This window comes from Pongo pygmaeus, chromosome 5 (assembly GCF_028885625.2).
Source record: "Pongo pygmaeus isolate AG05252 chromosome 5, NHGRI_mPonPyg2-v2.0_pri, whole genome shotgun sequence".
Lineage (NCBI taxonomy): Eukaryota > Metazoa > Chordata > Mammalia > Primates > Hominidae > Pongo > Pongo pygmaeus.
In genome coordinates this window covers 155,818,099-155,832,277 of record NC_072378.2, presented here as the reverse complement: position 1 = coordinate 155,832,277, position 14,179 = coordinate 155,818,099, and the positions used below count along the sequence as shown (strand labels likewise).

Below are 14,179 nucleotides of genomic sequence, written 5' to 3'. Positions count from 1 at the left end.
AAGACACATAAAGGCATCCCTGGCCTCCTCCTACTAGATTCCAGTAGCACTACCTCAGTTGAGATAACCAAAAAAGTATCCCAGCATTGCCAAATGTTCCCTGCAGGCTAAACTCACCCCACTGGAAAGCCACTGGATTAGACTAAGAACCATTGAGTAGCACTAGTCATATGCTTTCTGTGCACCAACTGCTTTCTATGTATCATCTCATTTAATCCCCACAAGAACTCTGTGGGTAGATGCCATTCTTATCCTCATTTCATATGAGCAAACCAAGACCTTAGTTAAGTAATGCATACTGTGTAACCATGCACCCACACCAGGACTTGCACCCAGGTGGTTTGACTCCAGAACCTGGTTCCTTCAGGTTGGAACCATCTCCCCACTTACTAGTTGTGTGACCTTGGGCAAGTTAGGGAACTTATGTCACCTCTGTCTCCCTCAGTGTCCTGTAAGATTCTAAGAATAGTGCCTACCTGGTAGAGTTGTTAGGTTTAAGCCAGTAGGCAAAGGATTTAGACCAGGACTGGCATGTGTTAGGAAGCACTTGCCATGACATGTCACTGAGAATGCAGAGGTAAAAGTGACACCACACCTCCCAGTCTAGTTGGAGATGCAATCATGTAAACTCATAATTTCATGACTTCTTAAATAGAGCGTTTTTACACAGTACACATTACTTAAGTCTTGGTGTGCTCATGTGAGCTATTGTGAGGATTAAATGAGAGCATTTATTAAATTCATAGTTCGTTAAATAGAGCATTTTCTGCGAGCACAGATGTGGGCTTGAACTTCTAGGCTGTCAGGATTGAGTTTACAGGAGAGATCCGTGTGAATCCTGAAGGGTGAGCAGGAGCTTTGGTAGTGAGGGAGTGAGGCTGGGAGGAGTGCAGGTGGAGGAATGAATGCAGCGGGATAGGAATTCCTGTAGGAATAGAGAGACTCCACATCATTTATTGCAGGATTGCCACTTCCAAACAATACATTGGGCCATTATTTCATATAAAATGGCTGGTTTTCTGAGAGTTTGAAACATTCCTGTTTCTACTTAGGAAGAAAATACTCCAGAGCTAAATAAAAATTATTTTTGAAGTATATATAGAATGATATAGCAGATATAAAGAGAACTTTTACTGTAGGACTAAAGGCTACATAGACTATAAACCCAGCCACATTCAGCAAAGTGAGAGAACTATTAACGGGGTCAAAGCAGTTCTAGCACATTAATTTGCATGAAATCATTCTTTGTGTCAGAATTCTTTTTAATGTGACACTTGTGTATAAAATAACATTTTGACCACTCAAAAGGAATACATACTTTAAACAATCATTTAACCTGCAAAATGATCCCCTTCCTAATTCCCGTATGTGATAATACCTTTTCGTTTTAGCTATTCCATTAATAGCTAATGACATTGTTGCAGAAGAGACTGTCTACCTAGTAAAATAGGTATAAGATATGTTAGTCTATTTCTGTATGCACAAATGAAAGTCATTTACTTACATAAAAGATATTCTTCCCATTTCCTGAGTTATTAATGTACAAAGAAATAGTCTTTTTTCCCCTTTACCATTGAATCATTGACAATGACTAAGCTTCAATTAACAAACAAATTGTTAGAAACAATAGTGGGCAATGTTTCCTACATTTTTATTTACTTGCTAAAATATTTGAATCACATACCATAATTTATATTTTAAAAGCATTCTTTAAAATATATTTTGACATTCATTAATTGAAACAGCTTATTTGTAAGAATGTTTTTGTTAACATGAATGAAATTTGAGAGAAGAAGTGACAACTTAAAGGTAACTTTTATCATCCAAATATGAATAAATGAGAGAGTAAGTGGGATGATAGTAAATCCAGAATGTTATAGGATAAATGAACTTAATCTGTGGAGAATCCTCTTGCTAGAAGCAGAAGAAGGGAGTTCTTAAACATTTTAAAACAAACTTTTGTTCTTATCACTTAGCTTGTACTTAATGCTTTAAGAGTCCTAGAGATTTTAGTTTGGTTTGGCTTTGCTTTACTGTGGTAGCATTTACCAGTTTCTTCAGTTCTGCCTAATCTTAGTTTGCATATAATATTGTCAGCTCTTACAAATATATGTAGATAGTTTTCTAAAATGAAAAAGAAATGGGCTGGTCACAGGAGGTGGGGACTTGGGATGGATGGTTTTAGCAGCATCTGAATGGAGTAGGCAGCTCTTGTATTCCTAATGTACTTTCACACACTGTAGCTTTAAAACAGAAGCAAGTTGCTGTGTTGTTGCCAACCAGATAGCAAAGTGGATAATATTCTTGGTTAACACCAGGGCAAGGTACTTTTTATACTTGGCATTTTAGTTCTTTTATAAAATCCAGTTTGAAAGGTGTATCAGCAAATTATCTTAAAAAAGAAAAAGAGCTATCAATTAATTGCCTTATGAATGTAATCAGAACCTCTTTCAGTTATAAATCTTTAAGTAAAACATGGAAACAATAATGGAAATAATAAAGAACTCTTCAGACAGATGTAATTGTATATGATAGTTTTATTGGCATTTTAAACTACCTTGTAGTTGTTAAAGTATTTTACATTCTACTTTCTTTGTAGGGAAAGTTAAGCATAATTCTGATTTTTTTTTTAATCTAAAAGTCCCATTTGGCACCCAAAAGTTCCATTTCATATGCATTACTCAGTTATTTACACATAATCCTTCAGATTGTGTGTGGAATTGTTCTCGAGCTGTGTGTTAGAGATAGGCTGCTGCGTGGGTGGGTCGAGCCTAGCTTCTGGATTCCTTTTTATACAGGAGGTGCAGAAAATCATGCCAGAGATAAACAACAGCATTGCGGAAATGAATCCGATATAGATAGCTCCTCCAGGTTCATGTTTGTTGCTTTCTGGAACTGTCAGATCCAGAAAGTTTGCTATGATCTCCTTTGTGTACCATACTGTCGGGATTAAACTAGAGATTCCTGCAGACATGAAACAGACTCCTCCAGCAAAGGAAGCATGGCTCTTGGTTTCTCTGTCCCCTCCTAAGCGAGTACATTTCATTCCTACCGTGGAAGTGCAGATCCCCAAAGCAGACAGAACACACGCCAGGACCATGGTGGCTCTCGCAGCCTGCACGTGGATGGGGGGGGACAGAATGGAGTGTTTCAGGGCACAGCTGAACATCCCGGTGCTGTACCATGTGCAGTCCATCCAGAGCCCGTGCAGCTGGACAATGGCTGTTATGATGTTGGAGTCCACATCCACATTCACCTTCCAGTTGGGTAGCAGAGTGGCTGTGAGCACTCCAGAGACCCCAGATAAGGCCAGGATGAAAGCAAGGAGCTGGAGTCCTGCTGAGGCCATGATGTTACTGTTAAGTCTGTCCTCTTAGAAAATCCTGATGCTTAACAATGATGGCTGTCAGAATTCTATCTATTTCTGTGCAGTAGAGAACCAAATAACAAAGCCTAAGGAAAGAAGGCAAAACCGGGATTGAGGGAAAGAAAGTAAGTAAACAAAAGGCTTCCCTTTAGAGTAGGAGCCAAGAACACACCTGAGTACCCCCCTTCTCCAGCCCCCAAGCAGATGAGGATGCTGTAGGCCGGAGGAGAAAAGCTCCCACCAGGCCTTGAAGACTGGTCTGAGTGATATGCATGGGTGGTGTTGATACAGGGCATAAAGAAAGCAGTTGCCCGCTTAATTCTTTTTAAAACTCAACATATGCTGAAACTGTAGCGTGGACATGTACCTTGTTAGGAGATTTAGACATTTGAAATTCCAGCTATAGTATCTGATAAAGAATTTTAATAGCATTATAGGTTTTTCAAATGATTTTATTTTTTATTTTTTTTTTTTTTTTGAGACGGAGTCTCACTCTGTCACCCAGGCTGGAGTGCAGTGGCGCGATCTCAGCTCACTGCAAGCTCCGCCTCCCAGGTTCACGCCATTCTCCTGCCTCAGCCTCCCGAGTAGCTGGGACTACAGGCACCCGACACCATGCCCGGCTAATTTTCTTTTTTTTCTATTTTTAGTAGAGACGGGGTTTCACCATGTTAGCCAGGATGGTCTTGATCTGACCTCGTGATCCTCCCGCCTCGGCCTCCCGAAGTGCTGGGATTACAGGCGTGAGCCACCGTGCCCGGCCCAAATGATTTTATTTTTAATGAAAATACTCAGTAGGTAATAAGGAAGAAAATAAATTAAGGCCACCTTTTAAAGATGGTTTATAAATACATTTTAGAAAAGTATTTAAGAAGTGGCTTTCATAAACAGATCTTTATGACACACCCACAGTGCTAGGCACATAGCCCAAGTGAACCATTTGAGGAGGAAGGACAGCAGTGGAAAGAAATCTGAGTCACTGGCATGGTTATCCCTAAGTTCTAGTTAATACCTGTTTGCAAAATCCTGACTGAGGTTAGTACTTGTTTTACTTCAGGTGCCTGGTACTCAAAACAATTAAGCCACTGTTGTTTGTATATAAGAACGTGAGGTCCTTTCTAACTGGGACCAGAATCATTTCCTGGCCCAAATGAAGCCGGCTATTCTGAACAGTTCAGAAGTAGTGATGGCAGATCTCAAAAATACATACCAGAAATAACCACATCATTAGTTGTATGTGAAAGGATACCAGAAATAAATTAACCCTTTATTTTCTTTGTTTGTTTTTAAGAGGAAGGAAAAGACTACACCTACTTTGTGGCTTGGCTGTGTTTTAAGAAACGAAAAGGTTTTCAATTCCATCTTTCTATGCCTGTTCCCCCATCTAGCCCATCTGGCACTGCTTACTGCATTATTTGAGAAAAATATAATGGTTTCTGAAATACTGCAGTACTGACTTTCTTTGTCATTCTGAATTAATTTTGAATGGTATGCTAAAGTGGCTCTATCGTGATTCATATGTATTTTACAAAAGGTGATACAGGCTCTTGAGTCAAAAACACCTGGGCCAGTTCTTCACTTTATACCTCTCTGTGCCTCAGTATCCTCTTCTGGAAAATGGGGAGGATTGGAATACTTCTTTCATAGGGTTAAATACGTTAATACATTTTAAGGGCTTAGAACAATATTTAAGCCACAGAAAGTCCTCAGTAATTTAAAATTGACATTAGTATTTTTATTTCTTGTGTATTGTGACAATTGATGTTTAAAATTATTTGGATTTTTTCCTTCCTTGGGCTGATTTATTTTCATAGAATCTTGGAGCTGAAAGAAACCTCAGACAGACAATCTCAAGCATCCTTGTTTTTTCAGATCAGGATGTTCAGATAGGATACCACCCCATGCCATACAGTCTTCAGCAGCCAACCTGCAGCGTCCAGATCTCTCTCCACCCCTCCTACCTCACGGGGTCATCCCGCATCCTTTCCCCTTTTACCACAACACTTCCTGCTGAAATTCTTTCTCCCCCTGTGTGTTTCCCATGGGAACCAGGGAAAACACTACATCTGGAGGCAAAAAGCACCATTAACTGTCTACTTCACCCACTCCCCTCCCCACCAGGGGAAAAAAGGACTGTAGAGGATGTTAATAGGGCACATGGCTCAGCTTCTGATGACTCAGCAAGGAGATTGACGCCTGGCTTTGGTTAAATATTTGAAATAGTATTACTCCATTGCCTATATTTAAAGTACAAACTTTGCATAGCTACACACATTGATTCTCTAAGACGTTAGATCCTAGACTATCTGGATTGTGCTGTTCTGTTTTTGTTCATAATCTGAAGATGTAAATCTTACCATTTTAGAAAAGGATTTCCCTAGGATTTTAAGTTCTTAAGAGTCAGACTTATCTGTAAACATCAGTGTGCCTAGGACTCGCCTGCTATCATACAGTTTGTTTCTTTTCTGTTTTCCAACCTTAGACCAAAATAGAACAAAAGTTAAAGTTTCTAGAAAAAAAAATCAAGCACATGTTTACAGTTTTATAATAGCTGTTTTCAAGTTTAGGTTTTAGCATTTCGGACTCCAGCCAGCTTGCTAAATTACTGCCTCTGGACCATTTTCAGCTTAGGGATTCTTCAAGTGTGGGGTTGCTGGAACATTTTCTAACAGCATCTGCTTGCTCACTTTTCTTTCTCTCTTTCTTTCTACTTTGACTGAATAACCTTTGTTGTCAATCTATGTGCAGCTTACCAATTATAATCCTTTTCTTCCCATTAACTGATACATTTTATAACTTTCAGTATATTTCAGACATGAAGACAGTTTGTTCATCATGATTAACAAGTACTGGCAGTGATCAATTACAGACAGCCAAAATCAGTGTAAACAATATGACATTGCATTTAATTAGCATAGTGCTTGCTTACTGTTGAATATTGGATTCAAATGCTTTTTTTTCTGCATAGAGAACTTATGTAGAAAGAATTTGTTCTCCAAATGAAGGTCACTTTCTGCTCATACAAATATATTGGTATTTTAGCTGCATTGCACTTTACCCTCCAGCCACAAGCATAATACCATGTGTGGCCTGTTCTTTCAAAATTTCTGTCTCGTAGAGAATAAAGACACACTTTGTTCCAGCGGCTGTGGTGGTGGTAGAGAAATACTGCGAAGGCAAGCAGAATCAGAGGGTAGGGGTCGCATGTAAACACTTACATGGTCTACAGTGAAAACTCTCTCATGGTCGCAAAACACAGTGCACACGGAACAGAACCCAAGCACCTTCAGTTTGTGAACTATTCCCCAACAGAAAGTCTGTTGTAGATTTCACTAAAATGTAAAGTCAGCTTTCCAGACAAGATTTATTTATATCAAAAATAATATTTAAAAGCAGATTTACTACTTATAATTCAAACTAAATCATACCGAAAGACCTATTCTTAGATCTCTAAGCATTAAGACACGTTTTATTTACCATACCTTTTGTCAGTAGCCTTCACTGTCTTAACTCCTTCAGTCAGTTGTCTTCAAATTAACCTCAGTTAGTTATGGTGAAGAAAAACTATATACGTGAGGCTTATTTCAGAAATTCTGGATATGTTTATAAAGCTCCAATAAGTTAACTTGAAAAAAGCAAATAAAGGACAACGTAGAAATCTGAGAGGTAAAAACTGCTGATGGTGTTAGAAGATAAATACCAGGTTCTCCATCTCATTTTTTGAGACGTGGGAGAATTAAGAAAGGAGAGGCGGGGAAGGGAGGGAATTGTTGTTACAACAGGATTTGTTGAAACCTGAAAGCTAAAAATGCTTTTGTGTCACTGTGTACAGAGGAGGAATTATTTGGGTGCTCACAAGAAGGCCTTCTTTTCTTTTAATATGATGTTTTAGTCACATAGTTATAATTTATTTTTGAAATTTTCTCTATGTTGAAAGATATAATGTATTATTTTATGTCCTCAGTTCAAGAATGTGGTCTGAAATATTTTTAACTATGTCGTGCTTTGCAAATGAGAGTTGAGACTCCCTCTTTTCCCTGGTATTCTTGACTTATCTGGAACCTGAATTCATAAAATTGTTAACTTTCAAAATAATCATTCAGAAGAAAATTTTTTAACATATGTATTTTTTTCAATAAAAGAAAAAAGAAAACCCAGCAACAACTTTTGACTAGAATCTGATCACTAAACCTACAGGTATTTTTTTGTGTGTGGTGCCCTGAGTTTTCTTGTTATTGCTTCCACTTAGATTTGTGGAGTATAACTATAGAGATTCAGGAAATGTTATGAATAAATTACCCAAAATGACGTGATGAGACACATCAGATAAGACTGTGATCAGATACTGAGGTTGTAGCCCATGAATAATGGTACAGATGGATTTCACTGCCATCCTTTTGGGTTCTCATTTTTTTCTTCCTCAATAAGTTTTATTCTACAAGCTATAAATTCATAGCCATTATACAGAAAGAAGATAATTTTATTATTGGATTTTTAAATTTAACAACTGTTAATAACCATGTTAGACTTTAATCGTCTCTTTAAAAGTAGTAAATAAACAAACACATGTTTCAGTTATCTGGATTTTTTGGTTTTGTTTGTTTTAATCCTAAGTTTCGCATTTAGCCAGATACTCTTTCCTCTTTTCTAAATTTAACATCTGTGGGTTTGCTTTTCAGCCATAGTATTGATTACATGTTAAGTCTTACCTCTCTAAGTCATTGTAAGCTTTATGTGTACTGGCTTTGTTCTTTTATTTTATTTCATGGGAAATATAAACAATTCAATGCATAAATAAATACTGGAAGAAGTTGAGTTGAATTGCAGACCTTAATAGTCACAGCAGTGTCATTAGTGCTGCATCAGAAGACACCTCACCACAGCCCTCCAGCATCCTGGCTTGTTTTGCTGGTCGCCGTGGTTGTTAGTGCAGACATAAGCTTTGTGAGGCTGACTGATGGCAGGTGGAGTGACCCGGCTGCTCCCCACTCTAACCTCTAGCATAAGGAAGCTCGCTGAAGGATAAATGGGTTAAACATGCTTTAATGTACATTTCTATTCTCAAAACATTTTGATTATTTTTTTGCCTTGATGAAAACAATAATCCTATGAAATATTAATTGCCTGCTTTAGAAGGAAAACTTCTGAAATGGAAGCAACTTTCATTAGCTGTAGACCTTTAATGAAGGCAGAATTTCTTATATAAAAAAAGGAGCTAGGAAAGTAGAAGTGTAAATAGAAATATAGTTAATCAACATTACTATCTACTTCTGATGTGGACATTAAAGGGATATTAATCTTTTAAGTCCAGAGACTCTCCTAGGTAAGTCTTACGACCCGTCAGCTTAAATCTCTTGCCCGGCCCTCTCCCCTGAACTCCCAAGTTGTGTTTCTGTCTGCTGACTTGGCGTCACTGATGGATAGCTCAGACCTGTCATAGAACAAAACTGAATTCCTGACCATTCCCAAACTGTTCTCTCCACGGTTTTCCCAGGTTCATTAGTGGCAAATCCTTCCTTCCATTTGGCCGCCTGAGATCTTAAAAGTAATTCCTGATTCCATACCCAACATCCCTTGAGTCAACAAGTTGTTTTGTTTCTGACTTCAGACTAGAACAAGAACCTTCCACCTCTGAGCCCCTCTTCTGCTTCCACTGTAGCGCAAGACCTCTGAGATAGAAGTTCAGCCCCACAGGGCAAGCACTTCTCTCTGTTTTGTTCATCACTGATTCTCCTGTGCCGGGATCAGTGCCTGGCACATAGTAGGGATACAGTAAATATTTGCTCAATGAACGAATTCAGAAACTGACTTTAAGTATATAATGTTCAACTATAAATTGCACTTGAATGATTAAAAATATAATTTTATTTCTAAGCAGGACTAGAATTTTAAGTAATTTTGGAACTCTAGTTTGTCATCTTGCTAATAACATTATCTACCATTTATAACCTGCTTTCCATATGCCAGGTACTGTTTAAGGTGCTATAATACTTAATTCTCAAGACAAACCTACCAGATAAGAAGATTTTATAGACAAGAAAACTGGCCGGGCATGGTGGCTCACACCTGTAATCCCAACACTTTGGGAGGCTGAGGCAGGCGGATCACCTGAGGTCAGGAATTCAAGAGCAGCCTGGCCAACATGGTGAAACCTTGTCTCTACTAAAAATACAAAAATTAGCCAGGCGTGGTGGCACACGCCATTAGCCCCAGCTACTCGGGAGGCTGAGGCAAGAGAATCGCTTGAACCCAGCAGACGGAAGTTGCATTGAGCCAAGATCATGTCATAGGACTCCAGCCTGGGTGACAGAGTGAGACTCCATCTCAAAAAAAAAAAAAAAGAAAAGAAAACTAAGCTACAGAGAAGTAACTTTTGACTAAGGCCATAAAATGAGTAAATTGCAGGAATGGGGTTGAGTACCAAAACAGTGATTTTTGAAACCCTGACATACTACATAGCATTGCTCCACCTCTAATTAGAAAAGAGCATATTTGTAAGTCCTACCTCTCTTGGTAGTTTATAAGCTATGGAAACAAATTAACCCAGAAATCTCTGTAGCTTTACATATCAGCATTTACTTCTCAGTCCTGCAAAGTCCACTGTGGGTTGAGTGATTGCAGTCCATCTTTCTTCTTTAGAATGTTTTCATTTATCTTTAAGCAGAAATTACTTTAGCTTCCCTTAGTGTGTGGTGTTGCTTAGTGATGTTAATCTGGATGTTCAGGCAGGCTTTTATTGTCTTTCTGAAAGAATCAGTAATTTAACTGAGTATTTTGGAAATAACAATACCACACCTTTTCATAGAGCTTAACAGTTTATAAAGCATTGCACTCCATCTTCTCATCACTGGATCCCAGTAACAGACTTATGAGAGAGACCTCTACCCTAATCAAAGAAGCCTGGGGATCAGGGTTGAGGGGAAACACTTTGGTGGCCGACATTTTCTTCAAGAAAGAGTTTGAAGGCCACCACTAGAGGCAGTGTGAACCATCAGGGTGTTTTTTTGTGGTGGAATTTGTGGTTTAAGAGCACTTGGCTATGGTGTGGAGGATTTAAAGAGATCAGAATTGGAGACAGACAGACTCTGGGAGGCTGTGGTAATGGGAGAGATTAAATGGAAGTAACTAGGTGAGTAGCGATATTGCATAGGAAATGGATTCAAGATAAAGGGTGTTCATAAATTCTGGAAATATAATTAAATATATATAATGTAGTCAAAGGCATCTTCAGTCTGTAAAAAGAACCCAGAATTTCCTGTCTACATTTTGAAAACAAATTTATAGAAGGGGCTTTGGGCTTGTATTGGTTTCAGATGTTTCAGTGGACAAATTACAGAAAAATCTAACAGTAGACTAAACTATAAGGACTTATTGTTTGAAAGTCAATACTGTTCAAGGTTAGTTCTGCAATTTAAAACTCTTCTTAAGGATTCCAGCTCATTCTGTTTTTCTGTTCCTTCAAACTGAACTTTTCTTGGCTGTGTGAAAGTTGATTATACAAATTAAGTCATTCTTGTCTTACCCAACTAAATCAGAGTCAAGGGGCCAGGAGGAAAAAGCACTCAGGGCACATAGCACTGTCGCACCTGCTCCAAAATTTACACTTTCTGTAAGCCTAGCTGCTGAAATGGCCTGCTGTAACACCAAGACCAGTTTTACCTAGTAGCTGCTGGGACCACCTACTGTGACTCTAAGACTGGTTTTACCTGCTGTCGTCACTCACCAATCAGAGCTTGCCCACACCCAAAAGCTTCTCTAGTGCCAATGAGCTTTCTTTCAAAACAACACATAACATTTCTCTAATAAAACTCCCAACCTTCCCTTTGTTCTTTGGACATACTGAAGACCACCTGGTCTGTGTGTAGGCCCTAATTTACAATTCTTGCTTCCCAAATAAAACATTGAATTTGGAGATTTGTCTCTATATTTTATTTTTACTTCAACAGCTATGAGATGGCTGCCTCAGCTGACCCTTTCATCAAGAAGCACCGTATTCTACGGCCAGGTGTGGTGGCTCACGCCCATAATCCCAACACTTTGGGAGGCCAAGGCAGGTGGATCGCTTGAGGCCAAAAGTTTGAGACCAGCCTGGCCAACATGGTGAAACCCCGTCTCTATTAAAAATACAAAAATTGGCCGGGTGTGGTGCCACCCACCTGTAGTCCCAGCTACTCAGCAGGCTAAGACACGAGAATTGCTTGAACCCAGGAGGTGGAGGTTGCAGTGAGCCAAGATCATGCCACTGCACTCCAGCCTGGGCGATAGAGTGAGACTCTGTCTCGAAAAAAAAAAAAAAAGGCAGCAAAGTATTCTAGAGTTCTCTTCCCCTCTCCCACCACCACCCCAGACTTTGCTTTAATGTCTCATTTTCCAGAGCTGGCTCATTTGGTCATTCCTTTTTTTTTTTTTTTGAGACGGAGTCTCACTCTGTCGCCCAGGCTGGAGTGCAGTGGCACGATCTCGGCTCACTGTAAGCTCCGCCTCCCGGGCTCACGCCATTCTCCTGCCTCAGCCTCCCAAGTAGCTGGGACTACAGGCGGCTGCCACCACGCCCGGCTAATTTTTTGTATTTTTTAGTAGAGACGGGGTTTCACCGTGTTAGCCAGGATGGTCTCGATCTCCTGACCTCGTGATTCGCCCGCTTCGGCCTCCCAAAGTGCTGGGATTACAGGTGTGAGCCACAGCGCCCAGCCTCATTTGGTCATTCTTAATTGTGAGCGAGACTGGGGAAGTCTGTGTCTGGCTTTTCATCCCCCCTGGTGAGCTGTATCCAGCAGGGACTCAGGCTGGCTTTGGGGGTGTCACAGGGCTCTAGCTGCACTTCTAGTGAATTTAATCTCCAGGATTTGAGTTGACTGTGTGATACTATCCCAAGCAACTGGGATTGTTCCCCAAACCTGTGATTCTCATTTCTGCCCACACGAGGGCTTTGGAAAAGCCCCGAGAGGCTCAGGCCCAACCCAGTGGCTCTTATTTAATTTTCTGGGATGGAGCCCCATCCTTGTATTTTTCAAATGCTGTCCATTTCATTCTAATGAAAAGTTGGGGTTCTGAATTAAAAAAAAAATGTTGTGATGGTTAACACTGAGTGTCAACTTGATTGGATTGAAGGATACAAAGTATTGATCCTGGGTGTATCTGTGAGGGTGTTGCCAAAGGAGATTAACATTTGAGTCAGTGAGCTGGGGAAGGCAGACCCGCCCTCAATCTGGGTGGGCACCGTCTAATCAGCTGCCAGCTCGGCTAGAATATAAGTGGGCAGAAAAATGTGAAAAGAGAGACTGGCTTAGCCTCCCAGCCCACATCTTTCTCCCGTGCTGGAGGCTTCCTGCCCTCAAACATCAGACTCCAAGTTCTTCAGTTTTGGAACTTGGACTGGCTCTCCTTGCTTCTCAGCCTGCAGATGGCCTATTGTGGGACCTTGTAATCATGTGAGTTAATACTTAATAAACTCCCCTTTATATACATATTTATATATTTAATATTTACATATTTTATGTAAAAATATATATTATATACAAATATATTTAATATTTATATTTAATAAACTCATATATATATTCCATTAGTTCTGTCCCTCTAGAGAACCCTAATACAAATGTTTTTTCTTCTTTGCTTTCCATTCAATCTTGAAAAATTGACAGTTCAGAGTAAGATAAAATAGTTACCTGTTACAGCCCCACCCACACATTTAAAGTGATTTGACCTAATCCTAAAATAATGTTTTCTTCTGTCCCAGCCTTAGGAAATTAACAGTATCAGCTATGAATATACGAATGTACTGACCAAGCATCTTCAGTGTGATGTCTAGTCCGTTTGACAATTATGGTTTATTATGAATTACTATATTTGTATGCATGTTTTATTTCTCAGTCTTTTAATAATATTACTAGCAGCATTTATCAAGTGCCTTCTGAGTTTGTTTAGATTGTGAGCCTCTCTGAGGTCCTGGCTTCGCTCTGAGGGACGGGAGTTGCTCAGGACCTGCAGCGCTGGGGTCCAGACCCTGGCAGTTGCCAATGTGTTGCCACACCCATGGCTAGGCTGGGCAGCCTCGAAGCTGCCTCAGGCAACTCCTGCCATATCCACAAACCCAAGCGGGAGCACAGCCCGAGACAGGAAACACAGGGCACCTCCAGATGCTGCTGCTTCACAGACACCAAGGGCTTGGTTTGTGGAAAAGGCCTGGTTTTAGAAAGGTCTTTTCCCTCTGATCATCCAGGAACTCCAGATTAAATATAACAGAAAATCTTTATACAACAATTGTCAGTTCTTGTTCCATTTGTGCTTTCTTGAGGATTACACTTGCATCTCCCTGAAATTGTTTAATCTCTTGGGACCAAGAGACACTGACTCATCTTGTTGTTGCTATTACTAATAGGTGTAATTTACATACATACATATGTACATTTACATAATTTACACAGTGAAAAAACTCTTCATCCCCCTCACCACATTTCTTAGTCTTATTTCTCTTGTGATCTGAGTTCGCTGTCATTCTCTTGGCCTCAGTTCTTCCTACCACATCTGCTCTGCGAGGAAACACTATGTGACTGTTTAAAATCTGTTCTTTTTTTATGATCCCAAGAAGAAAGAGAAAAAAACAAAGATCTGTAGGAAGAAAAAAGGGTGAGGACAGAACTTCTGCAGAAATAAATATTGTTACAATAACACAAATTGTAAACTTTAGGATAGGTACTGACCGTGTAGTTGATCTTTACTGAACCAGTTGGTTTAAAATACTTAGAATGCTGTCAGCTTTAAGGTTTTACATTGGAAATTCTTTCCTTAAATTGGCTTTGGGACATGGAT

The 14,179-nt window shown here is 39.6% G+C and overlaps 2 protein-coding genes across 2 annotated transcripts in view; one reads left to right on the top strand and one right to left on the bottom strand.

The window, feature by feature from the left end:
• The window catches only part of TFB1M (transcription factor B1, mitochondrial), a 56,013-nt gene that overhangs the window by 35,183 nt on the left and 6,651 nt on the right, over positions 1-14,179 (top strand). The window lies entirely within an intron of this gene.
• Positions 2,520-6,932, bottom strand: CLDN20 (claudin 20). The gene is made up of 2 exons (XM_054493486.2): positions 6,850-6,932; positions 2,520-3,453 (listed from the first exon to the last, which is right to left on the bottom strand). The coding sequence occupies exon 2, from the start codon at positions 3,347-3,349 to the stop codon at positions 2,690-2,692; it is 660 nt and encodes a 219-aa protein (XP_054349461.2). The 5' UTR covers positions 3,350-3,453; positions 6,850-6,932; the 3' UTR covers positions 2,520-2,689.